General features: G+C 42.8%; 1 protein-coding gene across 6 annotated transcripts in view; it reads right to left on the bottom strand.

Annotated features, from left to right (window-relative positions):
* Positions 1-24636, bottom strand: part of Pask (PAS kinase) — a 131493-nt gene that overhangs the window by 28223 nt on the left and 78634 nt on the right. For 4 of the 6 annotated variants that reach the window (XM_068389570.1, XM_068389573.1, XM_068389572.1 and 1 more), the window contains 9 exons: positions 24344-24472; positions 23442-23564; positions 21380-21520; positions 20823-21022; positions 18459-18592; positions 17729-17866; positions 17238-17397; positions 6475-6612; positions 4466-4581 (listed from right to left, as the gene is read on the bottom strand). In XM_068389570.1, coding sequence (XP_068245671.1) covers positions 4466-4581; positions 6475-6612; positions 17238-17397; positions 17729-17866; positions 18459-18592; positions 20823-21022; positions 21380-21520; positions 23442-23564; positions 24344-24472 — 1279 coding nt within the window. The remainder of the gene's footprint in view (positions 1-4465; positions 4582-6474; positions 6613-17237; positions 17398-17728; positions 17867-18458; positions 18593-20822; positions 21023-21379; positions 21521-23441; positions 23565-24343; positions 24473-24636) is intronic. The other 2 variants (XM_068389575.1, XM_068389574.1) reach the window with 1 other exon arrangement.

The following is a 24636-nucleotide window of genomic DNA, read 5'->3' on the forward strand; positions in this document are numbered from 1 at the left end:
ATAAGCGAGGCAGCCATCCCCTTGATCAGCTCCTCCGGAAACAGACACTTGGAGAGAGGAGCAAACAACAACTCTGACTTCTGGCAAGGGGTGATACCAGCCGATAAGAAGGAGCAAAGATGTTCTCTCTTCTTAAGCACCCCCGACACGTACGAAGCCGCAAGCTCACCAGACCCATCCCGAATGGCTTTGTCCATGCTAGACATGATCAGCATGGCAGAGTCCTTATCCGAAGGGGAAGTCTTTCTGCTTAAGGCTCCCAAACACCAAGCGAGGAAGTTGAAGATCTCGAAGGCACGAAAGACTCCCTTCAACAGATGATCCATGTCAGAAAAGGACCAGCAGATCTTCGATCGTCTCATAGCCAACCTGCGGGGAGAGTCAACCAGACTTGAGAAGTCGCCCTGGGCAGAGGCAGGAACTCCCAAGCCGGGTTCCTCTCCCGTGGCATACCAGACGCTCGACTTGGAAGCAAGCTTGGTAGGCGGAAAGATGAAAGCAGTCTTTCCCAGTTGCTTCTTGGAATGCAACCACTCTCCCATAACCCTCAAAGCTCTCTTGGATGAGCGTGCGAGAACAAGCTTGGTGAAGGCAGGAGCAGCAGACTGCATGCCCAGAGCAAACTCGGAGGGAGGAGAGCGAGGGGTTGCAGACACAAACTGCTCTGGGTACAAGTCCCTGAACAAGGCAAGGACTTTACGAAAGTCTAAGGAGGGAGGCGTAGACTTGGGCCCTTCGAAGTCGGAGTGCGGTTCATCCAAATGTGCAGCTTCGTCATCTGATACTCCATCATCCGAAAGCTGAGTAGGAAGTGGCAAAGGCAGAGCAGAAAGCTGAACGGCTGAATCCGGCAGTACGGGTGCATGCGTAGCTGCTGCGGATCCAACATCATGCCGCTGCTGGTCAGTCTGCGAGCTGGCAACAACAAAAGCAGAGTGCTGGTGTGTGGGAGGGGTTGCCGTGGGTTGCGGAGCATGCTGTATTGGATGCGGAGCATGCCGCATGGGTTGCGGAGCATGCCGCATAGTGTCAGAACCCGGCAGCTCTACAGCACCTTCCCACTGCTGATGCGGTAGCTCACGCATGTCAACGGATGGTGCAGCAAGAACATGCGTCTGGCAGGGTGGACTGCGCATCGGTGGTGGAGCTCTCACAGGTGGAGTGTGGGAGCAGGCAGCCGCAGTCTCTGCTGAGCGCACAACCTCGGCGGGTTGTAGGTTAACAGGTGCAGTGTCAACCTTCTCAGCATGATACTCTTGCATGAACGCAGCAAGCTGAGACTGCATAGTCTGCAGCATGGACCACTTAGGGTCTACCGTGGTTGGAGCAGCAACAGACGGAGCAGTAGCCTGTTGTGGAACCACTCTACCTCTCTTGGGAGGTGTGCAGTCATCGGAAGACTGCGGCGAGTCCGAACTGACCCAGTGGCTACACCTGGGCCGTTGGACTCGCTCGGAAGGGACCTTACGCTTGAGCGGTCGTGAAACCTTGGTCCATCGTTTCCTCCTGGAAACTTCTTCCACAGACGAGGAATGGTAGGGCTCATTCGTCTGTGTGTGGATGGGACGATCTCTGACAGATACGTCCGCAACCACTGAGGATACATCCGTACGCTGATCAAGGCCTGCCGAACCCTTTGGTCCTTCGACATTGCTTCTCCCCTGGGCTTGGGAGCTTGCAAGAGGTCCCGGACTGGGAGGACGACTGGCACGCACAGATGTACCCTCATGCGCAACACTGACACTGACACTTTTCACATCACTAGCACTGATAACACTTCCCACTGCACTTTTCGCTTTCAGCTCTTTGACATCTGCCAAAAGCTGATTACGGTCATTAGCCAATGACTCCACTCTGTCACCGAGAGCCTGAATGGCACGCATCATATCCGCCATGGATGGCTGAGCACTAGTAGCAGGGTCGGGAGTCACCACTACAGGGGAAGGAAAAGGTTGAGGGGCATGGGGAGAGGAAAAATCCACAGAGCGAGAAGAACTCCTCCTGATTCTCTCCTTCTCTAACCTACGTGCATTCTTAAGGAATTCGTTAAAATCGAATTCCGAAAGCCCAGCGCATTCCTCACATCGATCTTCCAGTTGACAGGATTTACCCCTACAATTGGAACAAACGGTGTGAGGATCTATGGAGGCCTTCGGAAGACGCCTAGAACAAGCCCTAACGCTACGCTGCCTGTACTTAGGGACTTAAGACTGGTCAGACATCTTGAATTGTAGAAGTAGTCAAGGGGGAATTCCAAAATCTAGCAAAGTTCGTTAACAATTAAACCAAATTAATTCCAAAAGCTAGCTAAGCTAATGATAAAGCTTCCTGAATAGCGAAGGCTAAACTCTAGAGTGAATACATCACCAAATCGTGAACAACAACTCCAGAATCAACAGCGTATCCAAGTAGGTCTTGCCGGTGGCACGACAGAGGAAAAATTGAGTTCTTGTTGACAAGAAGTACTTGAGTACCTACTCACAGATGGCGCTGTTGTGTACACCCCCACCTGTATAGCGATCGCTGGCGTATCCCGACCTTAGATTTCTGTCGGGCAACGGAGTTGACAGCTACATGATCATCGGGTAAGATTAATATTGAAAAATAAAGGTTAAGAAGCTGAACAGCAAGATGGAAGAAAGGAAGTAGGAATGTAGGTAAAGTTGAAGACTAAAAGGAGAGTGTAAATAGGGGCCTAAAGGATGATACAAAGAGCTTTAAATAACTCCTATAGTGCACCACAATGAGGTACACTGACGCCACTACCCCCATTTCAGGATATGACAGATTTTGTTCTTTACCATGAGGAGCAATGATAGATTCTGTGAGGTTTAGGCATACTTAAGGAACTCTTTTGGTCCCCTTCCCTTTAACTGAGACAGAAATGAAGTAGAAGAGGAGCATTATTAATGGCTTCTGTTGAAGTATCCACAAAAGACAAATGGATATGAAGGAACCATCAGACATAATTCAAAATTGTTTGCCTAATGTAATATAAAACTCCCTCCCTCATTGTCCTTATAAATAGGCCCAAGGGTCAAGACCTGGAGAAATGCTGACTGTTGGTCTCACAACGTTGAGTCCAATATAACGGATTTAAAGAAAGGGTCAAATTTTTTCCTGACAGCACTTTTTTTTAAATCCCGTCTAAATATACATTACCAATCAATTAAGGCACTGGCAATACATATGACTGTCTTGCCTGGTTCAGAGGTCGTCCCGTTGACACTTGTAATAAATAACCTTTCCCATTTGAAGGTAAGGTTCATGTAAATATCTAATTTAATGTATCTGTTATAGACTTCAAATAGTTTTAAGGAATATACCCTATAAATGTTGCAACTCCACTTAATTTATAAAATAAAAAACTAAGACAGGACAGTTTGCTAGTCTATGCCAAGTCTTTTTATATTTTATATATAAAATATGTTTTCATGTTGTTACTGTTTTTGAAATATTTTATTAGTTATTATTTCTCATATCATTTATCTATTTCCTTATTTCCTTTCTTCGCTGGGCCATTTTTCCTTGTTGGAGCCCTTGGGCTTATAGCATCTTGCTTTTAACTAAGGTTGTAGCTTCGCTAATAATAATAATAATAATAATAATAATAATAATAATATTAATAATAACAGTCTCAAGTATATTTCTTAGATACATTGTATTAATATTGTAAAATAAAAATCACTTGATCAAAACTCTTAACAGACATAGGGGCCGCATAAAGTCAATAGGAAAATATTCATACAGAGGGAACATGGTAATAGTTAAAGAATAAATCCTCCTTAATTTTCAATTCACTGTAAAACCACACCCTGCAAATACCATGGGCATAATCTATCAATTTTCTTATGATATTAATCTAACAAACTCCTTACCTCCCAATACTACAAAGACGATAATCTATGAAAGACATTTCCTTCGTTAAGAACTACTTTCTCACTGAGGGTTGCTTTTTCACACCCTCTTTATGTGCTGTTTTGAAAATGTTATGAAATGCTCCTGCTGAATTAAAAAAAGGTAGGTATACTCTAGAACACCAAACAGCATATAAAAGGTATAGGACATATTTCAAAAGACTGCCAAAGAAAACATTGAACAACAAACATGGGAGATCAATTCTATTGCAAAATGGACAACGGATATCTCTGAAGGAATCAATTACTGTACTTGAAAAAGAGTTGTGAAGTGAGGTACGAATAGTTACTTTACCCAAATAAACATCTAAAACAGCCCAACGTTCACAATATTCTAACGAGTAGGCTACTCATGTTATCTTTCCATTTTGGGGATATTTAGCCTGCTACTTCTAATAATACAGTACTTGGATTAAAATTAACAAAATATAGAACATGATGCCTTTTCTTGAAGATGCCATGAATAAACAAAATAAATTTCTGTCTACAGCTATTTTACAAATCTATCATTCATTAGCTAGCATTTCAAAAGGGACACATGATCATACCTGACACAGACGAAGGTGTAGAATCTAGCTGAGTGGAGGAGTCGCTACTACTATCGGTTGATGCAGATGAAGGTGAACAACATGAGAACGAAGATGAATCAACAGTTATAGTACTCCTGTGAAGTAAAGAGTCATTAATTACCACATTATCTGCTCCAGTAGAGTGAAAAGAGAGAAAGTTTTGCTGGGATGAATCACATATTTCATGATTTTAGGAGAGTGTTTTATCATTTGGTTTACATTTTCATAAACTGATGTATAATCAAATAATATATCAGTCATATTCTACTTAACAGCATTTGTAACAATTACGGTGTTTGTTTTTGTACAGTACTATAGCATGATGACTGTGGTGGATAACGGGGGAGGGTGGGCTGTGGCACCCTAGCAGTACCAGCCGAACTCAATTGAGTCCCATGTCAGGCTGGGAGGAACGAGAGAGGAAAGGTTCCCTTTTTTTCATTTGTTTAATGTCGGCTACCCCCCAAAATTGGGGGAAGTGCCTTGGTATATGTATGTATGTACTATAGCATGAAAGATGAAATGGAAGCAAAGCAGCTGTTGTTATTCAAATCAGTAGTTCATTTGTTTTTAGTTCATATATATATATATATATATATATATATATATATATATATATATATATATATATACATACATACATACATACATATATATATATATATATATATATATATATATATATATATATATATATATATATATATATATATATATATGAAGATTGAAAATCTGACTTTGTCTACCACACACTTCCTAGCAGTTACCGACAAACTAGTAGATAAGGTATATGTACACATACATATACCAAGGCACTTCCCCCAATTTTGGGGGGTAGCCGACATCAACAAATGAAACAAAACAAAAAGGGGACCTCTACTCTCTACGTTCCTCCAGCCTAACAAGGGACTCAACCGAGTTCAGCTAGTATTGCTAGAGTGCCACAGCCCACCCTCCCACATTATCCACCACAGATGAAGCTTCATAATGCTGAATCCCCTACTGCTGCTACCTTCGCGGTCATCTAAGGCATCGGAGGCAGCAGCAGGGCCTACCGGAACTGCGTCACAATCGCTCGCCATTCATTCCTATTTCTAGCACGCTTTCTTGCCTCTCTCACATCTATCCTCCTATCACCCAGAGCTTCCTTCACTCCATCCATCCACCCAAACCTTGGCCTTCCTCTTGTACTTCTCCCATCAACTCTTGCATTCAGCACCTTCTTTAGCAGACAACCATTTTCCATTCTCTCAACATGGCCAAACCACCTTAACACATTCATATCCACTCTAGCTGCTAACTCATTTCTTACACCAGTTCTCACTCTCACCACTTCATTCCTAACCCTATCTACTCGAGATACACCAGCCATACTCCTTAGACACTTCATCTCAAACACATTCAATTTCTGTCTCTCCGTCACTTTCATTCCCCACAACTCCGATCCATACATCACAGTTCTGCTGTCTCACAGGATGTAGATACAGGAGAGGGGGTTCCCAGCATGTAAATGTAAGGGCTCCCAAAAGTCAAAATGTCAAGAGCCATTTAGCCTTGCTACTCTTAGTCAATTAAGAAACCATATGTGTCATGGGTTTATTACATAAATAAAAACAACCTTGTAAGCAAATTATCTTATTACTATATCTAGTATTTTCTCAAGAACTGAACATGCATCATGGCAAAGTTAAAAGAAGTTAGACATTTAACGGAGTGTCCAAAGGTAAAAGACAAAAAGTACAAAGCAGAAAGCAATGGAGCTGGGGCCTCAGAGCTAGAACCTAAATATCTATGCAATTTGCTCTTATGGGAAAAGCTACATTACAATCAGCAATTATCCAACGAACCTTCTTGGAAGTAATTGACAGATTTCCACAGGTAATCATAACTAGACTTTCTTTGAAAGATGCTAAACAAATTAGTGTAAAATAATAATTACTGTAATGCAAAAGAAGATTCTTCCTAAATAACCCTTGTATATCTCATACCTTACTGAAGACATTGACTGTGAGGTAGAACTTCTCGATGCTCCAATTGACAGCGAGTGGTCATATATGTTATCCTCTTCTGACATTTCTGATGCTAAACGGGAGGAACTCAGGGACGTGGCTGACCTCTGCATTCGTCTAGAGAGCAAAGCAAAATTACAAATAAAAGTTTAAAAGTAGAGGCTTTTTTTATATAAATAATTTACTTGTACACACATCCTATAATTAAATGACAATGTTATCATACTAGCCTCTACAACCCTAGTTGGAAAAGCAGGATACTATAAGCTCAAGGGCTAGAACAGGGAAAATAGCCCAGTGAGGAAAGGAAATACGGAAACAGTGCATCCGAGTGTACTCTAACCAAGACAATGGAAGAACAAGGTGCAAAGGACATGACACTGCCTAAGACTAGAGAACAAATGGTTTGTCCTCCTAGCGGTGCTGCTTACCATAGCTAAAGAATCTCTTTTACCCTTTTACCCTTACCAAGAGGAAAGTAACCAGTGAACAATTACAGTGCGATGGTTAACCCAACAAGTGAAGGAAAATTTTTTGGTTATCCTAAGCGTTGACAGGAGTGAGAAAAGCGGAGAACGAGTAAAAAATAGACCAGATTAATTGATGTATGTGTAGGCAAAGTAAAAATGACCCATAACTAGAAAATGATCTAATGTAGTACAATGTAGGTAATAAAAGGACCCAGGACCTCTGTAGCGAAAGTATCTCATCGCCTCATTGATTCAATTATTTCTGCTTATTCTTTATGATTATCTACTTTATTTATATCTGCTGGGTGTTATCAACATTATGCTGAGTGATGCCTATACTATAAACAGTGTCCTCAATTGAGTCCTAAAATTCCTAATTTAAAACTCTCCATTTTTTCTCCTTTCCTTTATTTACATTCAATTTTCCAATGAACTTTACTATTTGTTGATAATCAAATCATTTTCGTTCTACTTGCAGTTCTTTCTTTTTATATTTAATTTCTTCCCTTTCTTAGTTTCTCATTTATTTGTTTACAGTAGGGTTATGAATAATAATCAATGACCATTATAATACAGTAATATTAATATAATACTAAAATGATAGAAATGGTAATGATAGTGATATCAAAAATAAAATCAATAATGATAACAACAATAATTGTAATTTCCTAGCTATACAAAGCTGAGTACTTTAAGTAGGGAATATATTTTTAGCACAAATTGGACGGCTGTTGAATCGTTTAACAAAGCAGTTAAGCAACAAGTGGAATTGAGGGTGAGCCGTCCAGGCCCAACCCCTACCTGTCATCAAAAGTTCTCTTCATATGACTTTTCAGCTCAGGACTGAGAGGGGTAGTTACGAAGGGATGTTTAAACTAAAGGATAGTTATGAAAATTACAAATCACTTCAAAAATTTGTGATTGGCTCCTAAGCACAATACAAAACATCGTCCACAAAGTAGGGAGTCACTGCTTGTTGGGTCACAAGTACCCCTAGAACTGAACTGGTTTGTTCTTTTACTTCCCTAGAAATGTCAATCTATCCGTTACCATAGACAATATGCTACCATCCTGCAAGGGAGCTGGGCTCGCTAAACATCTACTTAGAAGCCACAAAACAACCAAGTCCAAAGACATTAAAGGACTTGTCGATACCTCTGTGGATTAAAGGCGAACTGCAAGCTTCCTCTTGAAGGCAAGGGTAGGGCAAAGCCCCAGACTTTGTGAGTTACGGTCCTAGCTGGTACCTCGACCCTCTCAGCAGTCACGGCATATGTATTACGGATTGACTTACAAAGTTCGAAAGAGATTATGTACAAAGCAAGTCTTTCTTGGCTCTGCCAGTGTTATGGAAAAGTTGCTGAAACTCAGGTCCGAGGTGCCGGATCTTCTTCGGATAGTAACAAAGAGTCCTCACGTGACAAATTAGCATCTCCTCAGTCTGCCACTCAAGGATTCATGTAGAAAGAATATGGAGAGGGGCTCAAACCTGGGGATCACGTCCTAGCAGTTTGGCCATGTAACCTAGCAACAAACTAAAGGACCTCCTTCCACTTCTTATCAGGGGGAGACTAAGGTAGTCAGACCATGTAAATTTCCTAGAATCTTTGCCAACACTAGGGAAGCAGAAACAATCATGAGAGTCAGAACCTTGACTAAAACCTTCTCAAAGGCTAGAACATGTAAGAGTCAGAGCCTTGAGGACGAGGGACATGTCCCCCATCGGGCCCTGAGGTACTGATATCAATAAAACAGTTTGAAACTCCTCATAGGCATAAGCAGAGGGGGACTACCATTCCATCAAAAGACCATGCTTAAGTCTGTACAGAGTCAGAAGTAAAGAACGACAACAAGGAAGAGGAGTTAAAAGAAGGAATCGTACATTTGTCTTTTTCCAACTTTCACATCTCAGGCTCTGCAAGCAGATGTAAGAGTCTAAGACGAAGAGAGCAATGCTCCCATGAGGGGAGAAACTATAGGGGTTCCTCCAACAGAAACCACAACACTGGGGAACACTGTCACGGGGATAGGCACACTTAGAGTGGAGCGGAAGCCCAAGACCCCCAGGCAAAAGGGGAAAGAGGAGGTAAAGGGGTGACCAAGTCAGGGGAAATGCACAGGGAACCCCCAGGCACCAGGGCAACTCATCCTTTCAGCCCAACAGCTACTCTACACTCAAGTAAGGGAAACCACTGCAGACATCACAGTAGTCACCCGAACAACAGCAACAAACTGGCCATGCCCTTCACCATTGGCATCACTAAGAGAGATACTGGCACTGGGGAGTCTACCTGAAAATCCTAAGGAGACCAAAACCTTCAAGTCACATTAATCGTCAGTGGTATACACAAATGGAAAAGAGCCTCAAAACTCTGATGAGGTACGGTGAACACTGGAGGAGAACCTACACACCACCAGAATCTGAAAAGCCCGCCGAGCACCTCTGAGGGCTCTTTGGTCTTGAAGCATACTCCACAGGTACCGAGCAAGGGGTGTAAATGTAGGCATAGCAGTAGCATATACATTCAATGAACGGGAGAAAGAATAGCTCTCTTTCTCACCCTAAAAGCATAGGAGGCCATGGCTTCCACTCAACACAGAGAAATGATTGTGAATAACCATGCCCCTAAGAAGTGCAGTGTGTGGATCTACAGACACTTTAACAAAAACCAGACGTAAAGTGCATCCTCACATGTACGAGTCTCTTGCTTCAATCAAAGCCGTCATTAGCCATCATTCCCTTCTTGAAAAAGAAAATGAAAAGTTTGATTAAGGTACGCCTGTACTTGTTGCGACCAAAAGCAAAAGTGAAGAGCTTTAGATAGTGAGGTGGGGGCTCCTCGCCCTCGCTCCGACCTGTCACTCAACTGCCTTGTTAAATGATTCAAAAGACGTCCAGCTCGCGCTGAAAACATATTCCTACTTTAAGGACGATCATTTGTATTTCACGCCAGAACATAGCAATGGCTAAACTTAGGGAGTGGGTATCAGTGATATTCAACATAGTATTTAGTCTTAAAAGTAAGGTATCCAGGTCTATAAAGTTAGAAAACAAAGGCAGAACTTCAGAATTTTTTGTCTTTGTATACTGTACTGTATATAAATTGATGTTAAACAATTTAATGATGCCTTAACTGACTTATTTCATATTGATCATCTTAAACTTAATAGTTCCTCTATTAAAATATATATAGGAGATCATCCTATAAATATTCCCCAAAACTTGTATATCGAAAAATGCAGACGAAGATCGCTTTGTATGTGAAAACAGAGTATAGTAGAGTATTAAAGCATAAATTTCCTAGCCATATGCAAACAGGTAACTAAGAGATTCTATGAGGCAAATGTCTTATAAACCATTATAAATATGGTTATAGGTTAAAACCTATCCTTCAGTTACATGTAAAGAAAGTAGTCATGAATGTTGATAACAGTTACAAAACTAAATACACTGCTATACTGCATCTAGTATATAAACATCACAAATTTTAAGTAATTTGTATTTTTCCTAACAATATTTACCTCAAACTACTTTCTTAGGAGTATCTGGGATCTCCTCCCTATCCGACCAAGAATTTTGCGCAGTCCCCCCTATCTCCGTTTTCCTTTGTCGGGTCCCTCCATGGCAGAGGGATACGTGCCCTGAGGTGACCCGAGGTCAGCGCGTGGGTGCGCTACTGGGTCATTGTCGTCAGTAAGCATATGAGTCTCTACCTCAAACACCTGCAATTAGCACCTGGGGCAGGATGGATGGGCAATAACCCAAAATAAGTTCGAGGTGAGTACTGTTAGGAAAAATACAAATTACTTAAAATTTGTGATTAGTTCCAACACGGAGTACTTACCTCGAACTACTTTCTTAGGAGACTTACACTTTAGGAGACGGGGGTGGACTTACAGGCTGGAAGACCCACCACTACCATCCAAGGGCATAGGACCTACATAGGCAGCTAGGTCCAGACGACATAAAGACCAGGGTAGGAGAGTCAGGGGAAGCACGCAAAAGTCTACCTGTTTGTATAAACTCACCTTTATAAATAATCCGAGCATGGGCTTCCAAAACATCCATCTCTCACGTGGGAGGAGGGAAGTGAAGGGAAAGGGTAGCAAGGAAAGGGAAGTAAGGGGGGAACCTGTGTCGCTCGCAATTACTTCTCTTGGGCTACCCGGGGCCGTAACCCTAAACTTGTTGAAGGGCGGAAATCACTGGTCCAATGGAGGAGGAGTCCAGGGACTTCCTCGTGCAGTCTTTCAGGTAGTGGGCCGTAAAGGTGGACTGCCTGGACCATGTGCCTGCTCGCATGATTTGGCCCACTGCCATGTTGCTGTCAAAGGCCAAAGAAGTGCTAAGACCTCTAATATCATGGGGTCGCGGGGTACCAGGGACTGCAGACCCCTCACTGGCGTAAGCTCTTTTGATGACTTGCCAAAGCCAGAAGGAGATCGTGTTCGTCGACACGGCCTTCTTTACCGGGCCTGAGGAGACAGACAGACTTTTGATGCCCGGCCGGAGTCCGGCTGTCCTGCTGAGGTATTTCCTGACTGGACACAGGAGCAAGTCTTCCGGGTTGTCCGAGTGAGGGATGGCCGGGACCGAGAACCCCTCGAACCTCGGGTCTGCAATGGCCGGGTTCTGCGTTTTGGCCACAAACTCAGGCAGAAACTTAAAGGACAGGTCCTTCCACCCTTTCGAGTGCGAGACCTCGAATGACAAGCCGTGGAGCTCACTCACGCGCTTGGCTGAGGCCAGAGCCAGCAAGAACACCGTCTTGAGGGTGAGGTCTTTATCTAGAATATCCTTGAGGGGCTCGAAGGGACGTCTTGTCAAAACTTTGAGAACTTCGGCTACGTCCCACTGCGGGACCCGAGCGGCGCAGGGTGAAAAAGACTGCTCGAAACTTCTGATGAGCATGGTAATCTAGCGAGAGGCTCCCAGGTCGATGCCTCTGAGCTGAGAGGCCTGCCCCAGGGCCGCTCGGACCCCCTTGATGGCTGGAATGGAGACCCCCCGGTCGTCCCTCAGGTGGACCAGGAAGTCTGCAATCTTGTGGACTGATGCATCCAGAGGCTTCAGGTTCTGCATGGCACACCACTTCACAAACGTGGTCCACTTGGCCTGGTATACCACGATCGAGGACTTCCTCAGATACCCTGCCATCCTCGAAGCCGTCTTCCCCGAGTATCCTTCTTTTCTCAACAGGCGCTCGATAACCTCCACGCGTGTAGCTGGAGGCACTGAGGGTTTTCGTGAAACCTTCGAAAGTGAGGCTGGTGCAGAAGGTCTTCCTATACTGGTAGGGGCCACGGAGGAAGGGTGGCCAGGTCCTGTAGATCCGCGAACCACTCCCTCTCCGGCCACCAGGGCGCTACCAAAGTCATCCTTATTGCCCTTGATTGCCTCAGCCTGTTGAGCAACTGCCTGAGAATCCCGAAGGGGGGAAAGGCATACACGTCGAGTCCGTCCCATGGGTGCTGCAAGGAGTCCTCGAACGCTGCTGCCAGGTCTGGCACTGCAGAACAGAACACGGGGAGCTTCGTGTTGAGCCTTGTGGTGAACAGGTCTATCACCGGTGAGCCCCACAACTGTAGGACCTTCTGGGCCACCTGTGGGTGTAGGGACCACTCCGACCCCACTACTTGCCCTGCTCTGCTGAGGCCGTCGGCTAGGACATTTCTCTTCCCCGGAATGAACCGGGCTGTGAGAATGATGTGACGCACATGAGAGCTATTGCGTTTCCCCGCAGCCGACGGGCAAATATTGCGAGGGCCTTTTGAACCGCCAGCAGCTCGAGCAGGATTATGTGGAGAAGCTTCCCCTCCGGAACCACTTTCCCTCTGCTGTCTCTTCGAGCAGATGGGCTCCCCACCCATCCTTTGACGCGTCCGTGAAGAGCAATATCTCCAGAGGAGTGGAAGCGAACGGCATGCCCCGTAGGGTGTTTGCCCTGTCGGACCACCAGAGGAGCATGTTTCTAGTGGCTGGGGTCATCATGACTAAGGACTGAGGCGGGTCTCCTGGTGGCCAGAGATCCTTCCGATTCCATTGGACCGGCCTCAGCTTGAGCCTCCCCTGAGGAACTAGCTTCTCCAACAAGACCAGGTGGCCCACGAGTCGCTGCCAATCCTTGGCCCTCACTGGCGCATTTGCTAGGAATGGTCAAATTATTTGGTCTAGATTATCCAGTCTCTCTTGAGAGGGGAATGCCCTTGCTACCTGGAAGTCCAGGACCATCCCTAGGTACGTCATCCTGGTGGTGGGGATCAACTGGGACTTCTCCAGATTGATGGTAACCCCCAGTTCCCTGCAGAACTGTAACAGCTTTGCCCCCTGCTCCTTTAAGGCTGCCTCTCAGGCTGAAAAAAGCAACCAGTTGTCGAGGTACCTGATCAGCCTAATGCCCTGCTCGTGTGCCCAGGCTGATACTCCGGTGAATACCCTCGTGAAAACCTGAGGTGCCGTCGACAGGCCGAAGCAGAGGGTCCTGAACTGCAGAGACTGGGCTCCCCACTTCACCCTGAGGAACTTCCTGCTGGAGGGGTGTACGGGGATCTGAAAGTAGGCGTCCTTGAGGTCCAGGGACATCATGAAGTCCCCTTCCCTCAAGGCTGCCAGTACCGACTTCGGCGTGTCCATCTTGAAGGACGTCTTTCTAATGAACTTATTCAGGGCCGAGAGGTCGATGACTGGTCTCCAACCCCCCGTAGCTTTCTCCACCAGGAAGAGCCTGCTGTAAAACCCAGGGGACGATTCCCAGACAGGTTGCAGAGCTCCTTTGTTCAACATAGCCGACACCTCCTCCTGCAAGGCTGCTCTCTTCATGTGATCCTTGGGGGCAAGCCACTCCGCCCGATGCTCAGGAATCAGGAGGAGGTTCCGTCAGGAAGGGAATCCTGTATCCCTCCCTGAGGACTGACACGGACCATGGGTCCGTACCGTTGTCCCGCCATGCTTGCCAAAGGTATTTGAGGCATCGCCCCCTATTGTGGAGTGGGAAGGTGTAGGGGGCCTTGCTTCCTATCTCTTTCTGGGGAGACGGCTTGAGAGGCCTCGTCTCGAGCCCAAGTACTTTTGCGCACAAGAGGGCTTGGGTTGGGGCACCACCTCTGTGGGAGGGCCGCGAGGACTGATGCCAAGAAGGGGAGGAGGCCTCCTGTCTAGCTGGTGGCGTAGACGGGTAGGCCTTGTCCACAGACGGTCTCCTATGTGGACGGCGTCTTGTTGCTGGCTGCTTAGGCTTAACCGAGTCCTTCAGTTTCCCCACTCTCTCCATGGTCTCTGCTACCGTCTGTAGGGGGAACAGGGTCTCACCCCACACTGGAGCATTCCGAAGGAACTTGGCCTCTCCTTTGGGGAATATACGAGAGAGCCTGTTTAGAACTGTCTCTCCTTCTCAAGATCCAGTTCGCTGTTTGCGTTAAGGACTGGAATGTCAAGAATTTCATCGCCTTGCTCCCACAGCGTATGAGCTCATGCATTGGGGCTTGATTCTCAGGCACAGAGAGATCGTGGGAGAGGTGAAAGCTTGATAAAGTGCATGCCCACAGGTCCAACCAGGAGGCCACATTGATGATGTCCTGAGACGTGTCTTCCATCACAGTGGCCTCCGCCTGTGAGAAGACCACGGGGGCAGTAAGGATCCTGTCGTCCATGCTGCCCTGGCTCAGAGCCGCAACGCAGCCCGTCCGGCACATAAAATTTCTTCTGGGTCCTAGGCCCAGGCAGGAGCTTGAAGGACCCTTGGGCCCTGAGGGAGTTCTTGTGTCCCGAGACAAAGCAGTTGACGTGGTCCATGCCCAGGGACACGTCTGGAGCCACTGGTAGGGTCAAGGATGGTTTCAGCTGTATAGGGTTGTCCACCATCCTACCCAAACCCGAAAGCCAGGCCTGCTCCGAGAATGGTTTGGGCTCATCCAGTCTGTGGTGATGCCGTATAAGGGCTAAAACTTTTCTGTATGAGGATGTTTCATTAGGTGAACAATCTCCAGCATCCACTAAGCTCACTATCACTTGATCTGCCGTGCCGGTTGATTCTTCGATCACAAATGAATCCGTGGGGGCGGGCGTATCCCTGGCATCCGGAGGACTCGACGGATCGGCTATCTCCATCACGGATGGAACCCTCGAGGAGGAGGTAGCCGTCATGGGCCTACCCCCTCCTGGAGGAATCCGTGGCGAGTGACTGCCATGCTGTGCCAGCGGCTGCATCCGATGCATGGATGAAGCCGGTGAGACGTTGGGCATGGGAACAATGCTGCTGGGCTGAGTCAGGGGCTGCATCCGCTGAATGAATGGAGCCGGTGACTTGCCGGGCAAGGGCAAAGAAAAGCTAGCGTGTACCAACGGCTGCATCCAAAGCGGGGACGGAGCCAAAGAGGCACAGGGCAAAGGCAAGTTAGCGGCTCCAGCAACCGCCAAGGCAGGCACTGGAACGGCAAGAGCCATGTTCGACCCACAAGGGGGAATAACTAACTTACCCAATTTTGCCCTCTTCTTCTTCTTGCTCTTTTTCTTAGCAACTTATGTCCTTCTTCCTAGACGGGCCTGAGTTCGCGCTCGACTTCCTCCTCTTCGATTTTTCTTTTTCTTCATCTCCTGGTCGCTGGAGTCTTCCGACGACGAAGAGCTGGAGGACGAGGTATTGTCCGAGGAAGACGAAGAAGAAGAGGAGCTATCCGAGAACCCTGAATCCTCTGCCACCAACATGGGGGCTTGCAATTGTGCTACCGGGGTGACGGGTTGCATAACATCAGGAGGTAGCGAAACAGAAGGCGCCGGAGGTGTGAGCAGTGACCCAAGTGAGGCAAACCAGCCAGAAAACTCCTCGTCTTGCCGCAAGGACGCCGTCCACACAATGGAATCCGGGTCAGAAGAATACGTGGCTCGTCTTGTCCTGTCCTGGTCGCCCTCTGTAGTCGCTGTACCTGAATAACACTGCAAAGGTGGTGGGGAAGGAGCTGGTGTCCCTGAGCTCCCCCCCCCCCCCACCGGATCCTCACTCAGGACGGGTCCTGCAGGCCCCAGAAACTTGTCTACCGAAAGCACTCCCGGAACAATAGCAGACTCCTCACTCGTCTGCGTAGGCACAATGCATTTGGATTTATCAATATCAGACTCCTGGGGAGCAGCAATGGGCTGTTTCCCCACAACGGACTTACCTCGTCCCCTACTCTGGGTAGGGGAAGGGGAACCGCTCTCAGAAGGAGCTGAAGGAGACGTTATCGAACCGAGACCAAGTTTCTTCGGTGACCGCTTCGATGCCTTCTTCTTCTTGGTGCCGTGCAACGTCCATTGAAGTTCCAGCCAGGACTCACACTCCGGACACGTGGAATCAGGCGAACACACACTGCCTCGACATGTGGTGCACAACATGTGCGGATCGACGTTAACCTTAAAGAGCCATGCACCGCATGATTTACCGGCCTTGGCACCGGGACAACAGCATTGGGATTCCATGAGGATAACCACAAGCAACACAAGTAAGGGATAGGAATGGGAAAACACAAAGGGAACACGTGGAACACAATGATGGGTCGGACGGGATGTGAGAGAGCGGCGAGATGTGAGCTACGCTGCGACCAGTTGCTTACTGACGACAATGACCCAGTAGCGCACCCACGCACTAACCCCGGGTCGCCTCAGGGCACGTATCCCTCTGCTACGGAGGGACCCAACAAGGGAAAATGGAGATGGGGGGACTGCGCAAAATTCTTGGTCGGTTAGGAAGGAGATCCCAGATACTCCTAAGAAACTAGTTCGAGGTATGTACTCCGTGTTGGAACAAACTATAATTCATGGCTGTCTGCTAAAGAAGGTGATGAATGCAAGAGTTGATGGGAGAAGTACAAGAGGAAGGCCAAGTTTTGGGTGGCTGGATGGAGTGAAGAAAGCTCTGGGTGATAGGAGGATAGATGTGAGAGAGGTAAGAGTGCGTGCTAGAAATAGGAATGAATGGCGAGCGATTGTACGCAGTTCCGGTAGGCCCTACTGCTTCCTCCAGTGCCTTGGATGACCGCGGAGGTGGCAGCAGTAGGGGATTCAGCGTTATGAAGCTTCATCTGTGGTGGATAACTGGGGAGGGTGTGCTGTGGCACCATAGCAGTACCAGCCGAACTCAGTTGAGTCCCTTGTCAGGCTGGGAGGAACGTAGAGAGGAGAGGTCCCCTTTTTTTGTTTCATTTATTTGATGTCGGCTACCCCCCAAGTTAGAGGAAATGCCTTGGTATATGTATGTATAATTCATGGCTTGCAACAAAAAAATTTATCATACTTACGCAACATCATTATCATTTTTACTTCCTTGAGGTGTAAATGACAACGATCTCCTCATTTGTGAAGTGTCTTCATACATAAAACTTTGGGATGTTGTCGACAGCGAGGTGTCGCTTTCGCCGTAGTCGGTAATATATTTCTTTGGGTAAATTTCATCATATGCTGTGAAACATATTTCAATTAGTTTTTTGTTACTAAAATACTATGTAGTACGAAACATACTAAATATATTACACTAATACTTAGTCGTGTGAGATAAATCAATCTTTAAGACCTGGTAACTGTGCACAATAAATATTGAAGATTAGGTAATCATCAATTAAATTTTATGAAAACTATCAAAACCGTTCGCTGAATATAAAGATAAAAAATATACTAACCTACTGCTAAATGTAATACTGTATACAGTACAGTATAATCAAAGCTTTTGCCATAATAATCCAAAAAGCTAAGCCATAACACAAATTCCTCACACAATATCAAAGATACTTACAACATCTGACAACATCTTGAAATCTATAATTTTCTATATCACATGGCTGCTTGGTCCATGGGTGACTATCCACTTGAGGAAGCGTCATTCGAGCCTTCACGTCTCTCTTTAGCATCCCAGTTAGAAGAGAACGCAAGTCTGAAACAAGAACACCGTCCAAACATAAATTGCTATTCTTTGCCTAATTTCTAAATTCCCTAAATAAAATTCAAGAACTGGTTTTATGTTAGCTTGGAAGCAATGATTTGATAATTTGATCAATGAGCCAAGCTAAGCAATGTCACGCCTTATCAATTTAATGTCAAACCATTTTACAAATACTGGTTCTTATATCTTATATTATACTGTGTGTGTATCTATCATAGTCTAAATGTATATAAGTGTTACAGTATGTAGTATATAAATATGTAACTAATTCAGCCATTTCTAGTTCACTGCAGGTCAAAGGCCCCAGACATGTCAATTCATGTCTGGGGTTTGGATTGATGATGGCAGGCGACTTTTGTGTGGTAGCTCACAGCAAACCAACCTAGCTGTCCCTGTCTAGTTAAGGTATCCCCAATCAGAAAGAGTTCATTGATATGTATATCAACATAAATATAGAGAACATAACTACATTGGTAATGTAAATAATATCTTTTTTTTTTTAAATGGAACATTATAAGATAAACCATCCCACGCAGTACCATTCTACATATAGAACGGTTCAAATCCATAATGCAGAACTCACCTTCAGAGTATACATATGGAAAGGTTAAGTCAGCTTTGATTGTTTCATCAACATCGTAGAAAGGATTTTCACCATACATTAACGTATACAGAGTAACTCCGAGAGACCAAACTTCCAATTCATAACCGCTGTACCTGTGAGAAAAGGGAAAATTACAATGTTTTAACTAAGTACAAGAGTTACTTATCACATACCATGTGTAACATACTGTATTACAAATAATACTATAGAGAAGGTTTTTAACCCTTTTACCCCCAAAGGACGTACTGGTACGTTTCACAAAGGCATCCCTTTACCCCCATGGACGTACCGGTACGTCCTAGCAAAATAATGGCATAAAAAATTTTTTTTTCATATTTTTTATAATTTTTTGAAAAAATTTCAGGCATTTTCCAAGAGAATGAGACTAACATGACCTCTCTATGACAAAAATTAAGGCTGTTAGAGCAATTTAAAAAAAATATACTGCAAAATGTACTTGAAAAAAAAATAACCCCCTGGGGATTAAGGGTTGGAAATTTCCAAATAGCCTGGGGGTTAAAGGGTTAACAGTGGGTCTTTAAATTTTTAGCTGTACCCTTCAGCCTCTCCCCACTCACCTATTCAACTTCTTTAACTTTATCTTTCTATCGACATCTATGAGACCAAGACAAGTTTTGATTCCTAGTCTTTTTATAGTTTATTTATGACATATTTGTTTTTGATGTTGTTAATAGTTTATATATGACATGTCTGTTTTGACGTTGTTACTTATTTTAGAATGATTTATTGTTAATTTGTTCTCTTCATTTATTTATTTCCTTATTTCCTTTCCTCACTGGGCTATTTTTCCCTGTTGGAGCCCCTGGGCTTATAGCATCTTGCTTTTCCAACTAGGGTTGTAGCTTGGATAGTAATAATAATAATAATAATAAAATATAAAATCCACATCTTGGCTAACCTATAAATCCATTTACAGAACCACGTCCTCTTTCAATATATCTATGGGTTAGGCTTTATAAACCTTAGGTATAACAAAACTTAAAACCTGAGTAATCAATAGGCTAAGTATCTTTTACTAATGTACTTGAACACTTTATTCAAAGTATTAAAGTCAAACCACATCATCAAAAGTAAAACTATGGCTGGCAGCCCTATCACATTTAGTTATAGTTATTCACATACAGTACTTATTACCCATTCTTAATGTATATTCGTTAACTTTAAAGCAATCTATGAGAACTAAATTTCCTCACTGACAGACCTTCATACTTAATACTTGTCTGATTTAGTTTAAAAAACGTGTATTTATACATTTCATCCCAATAAATTCCATGACAGTACTTTATATTATTTTGAATACATAGCATTCATCATTTATATTCTTATTCCTTTATTCAGTAGCAATACACAGAATACCAATTCAATAGCTGAGTTTGGAAGTGGAAAGTAACTTTATCCCAGGAAATCTTGTTAAATTACATTATAAACTTTCAATAATATTCCAGAAATACAGACATCTACTTTGTGGGTACTCTGATTTTCCTCTTCATGCAAGTTTGGATATATTTCACGTATTACCTAAAATCATCACTTATAAAGGTAATTCAATCAGACAAGTCATATTTCTTCACTCTTGTAGAACTTGCCTGAAACATTTTATTTCCTAAATTGAGAAGGATAAAACCAGATAATGGTAAAAGACCAAGAAATGTAGCCCTCTAAAGTATGAGTCTTTAAAATCTATACCTATATTCAACTATTATTGCCCCCCTTCTCACTAACATATTGACACAATAAAACAAACAACTCAAGAATTAAAAGTAATTCTAATTGCCTTGTTGAACCGTGAAAATAAAAAAGAATTATAAAGCAATATTTCCAAAAATAAATAAATAAAAAAACTTTAAAAAATTAGAACAAATATAAATTAATAGTGCTTAACAAAATATGGCAAAATTCCATGTATAAAAACATTTATTTCAGAACTAAAAGTAACTTAACCAAACCTAGTTCAAATTAAAACACAACACTCACAATAATTAAAATGACAGTATAGGCTGTGGCACCCTAGCAGTACCAGCTGAACTCGGTTGAGTCCCTGGTTAGTTAGGCTGGGAGGAACGTAGAGAGTAGAGGTTCCCTTTTTTGTTTTTGTTTCATTCGTTGATGTCGGCTACCCCCCAAAATTGGGGGAAGTGCCTTGGTATATGTATGTATGTATGTATAGGCAATGAATAAAAGTATGTCACCAAAATTTACGGAATACATACATACATATACCAAGCCACTTCCCCCAATTCTGGGGGGTAGCCGACATCAAACAAATGAAACCAAAAAAAAAAAAATGTGGATTCTACGGAATAAAAATAATTAAAGACGTACTTGTTCCCTTTAAGCACCTCAGGACTGCAATATTCAACTGTGCCGGCAAATTGGGAGAACATTTTTCCTGGTTTTGTGAAGGCCGATGAGCCAAAGTCAATCAACTTTACGTGAAACTGGTTATCGAGAATAACATTTTCATCTTTTACATCACGATGTATGATGCTCAAAGAATGAAGATATGACAGAGCAGAGACAATCTGAAAACATATACAGGATTAGAAACATTTACAAAACATTCAAAAGAATAACAATTATAGGTAATTGTTTACAACACCACGCTCTCCATTTACTGCAAAATAATGCAATCCTGCAGTTCTCATCTTCTTGCACAGTAACTAGGTGGTTATTTAAATTCTGGGAAAGCAAATTATTGCTTTCCCAGAATTTAAATAACCACCTAGTTACTGTGCAAGAAGATGAGAACTGCAGGATTGCATTATTTTGGAGTACTGTAAATTGAGAGCATGGTGTTGTAAACAGTTACCCAATTATATATCATTAAAACAGATTATCCAATTTAATCATCATTACAGTATATTGATCCCCTATAGTACCTGTCTGAATATGTAGGAGGCAAGAGGTTCGTCCAATATAGGATTACGATCGATGAACTCAAATAGGTCCATTCCAGCACCCCATTTTTCCATAACCAGTTGAAAATAGTCTTCGTTTTCAAATAAATCCAACACACACACCTGAAAATATCCAATTCAAAATACTTTAGAAATGTATATCTGTCTGAACGAATATTTTTCAAAAACTAATTATCATTATCATTATTACTATCCAAGCTACAACCCTAGTTGGAAAAGCAAGATGCTATAAGCCCAGGGGCTCCAACAGGGAAAAATAGCCCAGTGAGGAAAGGAAATAAGGAAATAAATAAATGAAGAGAACAAATTAACAATAAATCATTCTAAAAAAGTAATAACGTCAAAACAGGCACGTCACATATAAAGTCAAGGAATAAATAAGAATATTGTGTACTGAATTACTTGCACGAGTAAGTGTGGTTCAACAATTAGTTCTATCAAATACGACACCTAAATGCTTTCAAACTTGAGTGAACATCGCATAAAGTACTTTAAAAAGCAAGCCTGTTATAATCCATGTAACTACATAGTACACTTTACTTGTGCTTACTAAATAGCAAAGATATCCAAGATACTGAACTCTTTCATACACACAAATTTCACATAATGTGCTCATTTATATTAAAACATATCCTGTATGATAGAGATGAGAAGCATCTTGGCATTTATCTACACTTCCTATACCCACACTAAGGCTATGAGAGTACTTTTTACAGTAAGCATGTAGGCCCTGCTGCTGCCTCCGATGCCTTAGATGACCGCGGAGGTAGCAGCAGTAGGGGATTCAGCATTATGAAACTTCATCTGTGGTGGATTATGTGGGAGGGTGGGCTGTGACACCCTAGCAGTACCAGCTGAACTCGGTTGAGTCCCTTGTTAGGCTGGGAGGAACGTAGAGAGTAGAGGTCCCCTTTTTGTTTTTGTTTCTTTGTTGATGTCGGCTACCCCCCAAAATTGGGGGAAGTGCCTTGGTATATGTATGTATGATGTATACTAAATACACATACCTAGACTTCGGGCCAAAAGTGCAAATATTAACACACTGGGTGAATGTGCAAAGCAAAAATTGAAAGCTTTGGGAGCAATTTACAAATGATAATTGGCTCTATAAGAATATACAGTACATTGATTAGCTGAATGATAAAGAGGGGCCGGGGAGAAAAGACATACTCGAGTGACTTTGCTATGGTAGAGGGAAAATTGAGAACTGTCCTCAGTCCTATAGTTTGTTCTCTGAACTAGTATGTTCTGTGAACTATGTTCTACAAAATGGATCATATTTTCAGTTTCATCCTAGAATTTTGAGCAATTTGATACATTTTTTTGGAGTTTTGTTATGTTCACTTTGCTTTCTCAATTGCCTCTTCTTTTTCTTTCCTTTCGTCCTTCTAAATTCCCATAATGTTCTTACTGATTGCTAAGTGTCTTCTAGCTCTTTTTTATCATTAGTCTTTCATACTTAAAGCAAGTTCTCTTGAGTTGGCCAAATCTACTAGCATTGCTTCTCTTGGATACTTATGGGAATATATTTACCAAAGTCCAAACAAAGGAATAAAGAATAAAGGCAATATAGCAAAAGAACATAAATACATTGCAGTACACCCTGGATGCTTCCCAAGACTACTCTTTAAAGACTAAAAGCTAAGGCAATTCAGGGATAAATGCAAATGTCGTGTCCAAGATCACAACCAGTAGTGTGAAATTCACTATTCGTAAAATTCAATCATACATAAACAAAGTTACATTCTATATCTGCATAAAAAAGGAACGACTGTATCAAATACATCGAGGACACACTACGTTCATAGCCTTTAAAAACTAGGAACAATTTGTGGATAAGAGAATGAAAATTAGAATACAAACCTAAAACATTTCTCAGTTACTGAAATATATTAAATTTCTTAAAACAGCCTTGTAAATGAAAAATACCTTATAAATCAATTACAGTACAGTACTCTTAAACATATGAATAACCATACTAATTATCAAACTAAACATATAAGCTAGAGTAAAGTAGGCTTACAATATTAGGATGATCTAAAGTCATTAAGAGCGACACTTCGAGAGGCACTTTCTTGCGAAGTAGGACATCATTAACCCAACTCTCCTGATACACCTTGGTTTTCTTTATGAATTTTGTCACAACCTGAAAAATATCAATAACATATACAGTACAGTACAGATTTTTAATAACTAAAAACTAGTTTATTCATAAAACACAATAACTAATAAGTTTAGATATGGCCACATATGCATTCTTAACCCTTTTACCCCCAAAGGACGTACTGGTACGTTTCACAAAACTCATCCCTTTACCCCCATGGACGTACCGGTACTGTCCTTGCAAAAAAATGCTATTTAAATTTTTTTTTTGCATATTTTTGATAATTTTTTGAGAAACTTTAGGCATTTTCCAAGAGAATGAGACCAACCTGACCTCTCTATGTCAAAAATTAAGGCTGTTAGAGCAATTTAAAAAAATATATACTGCAAAATGTGCTTGAAAAAAAAATAACCCCATAGGGGTAAAGGGTTGGAAATTTCCAAATAGCCTCGGAGTAAAAGGGTTAAAATCCCCTAGATTTATGAGTATTTCATCTAATAGACAGAAAATTATTTTTGGGCCTCAACAATTATCTATCTCCCTTCTCATTTAATCTGTAAAGAAAGGATACAAGATGTACTGGGCTAGATGAAGGTAACTCGCATAAAAATCACAGAGAAAAGTGTTGAGACACTTCTGAACAACTTACAATAAAATCAAGATTGAACAAATATTTCAATTAAAATAAAATAAAAAGTCTACAACAAACCCATTTGTTTACTCAAACAGTTTGCATTTAAATGACTGAATGAATACTGTACATAGAATTCTAAAACCTAAGTTCTAGTACTAAACTGTGAAAGAAAGTTTTCCCCACGTACCAGAAGTCCGTCGGAGTTTCGATAACTCATCTTCACACACCCAAAGGCTCCTTTTCCTATCTGTCTTAAAACTGTATAATGATCACTAAAGCTGCCTGCCAACAGCTTTTTTTCAGTTTCATCAGGTCCCTGCAAAAGAAAAGCATTACCTTAATTAAAAATGTATTTAGCTCTGGAAAATAAAATCACAAAAATATACATTAAAGTATTACTGTCTTTAATAAAAATTTAATTAATATCAATATAGATACTCATGGGTGAATACTGTAATCAAGAGGCATGTAATAAAACCA

The sequence above is a fragment of the Palaemon carinicauda genome, chromosome 16 (genome assembly GCF_036898095.1).
Source record: "Palaemon carinicauda isolate YSFRI2023 chromosome 16, ASM3689809v2, whole genome shotgun sequence".
Lineage (NCBI taxonomy): Eukaryota > Metazoa > Arthropoda > Malacostraca > Decapoda > Palaemonidae > Palaemon > Palaemon carinicauda.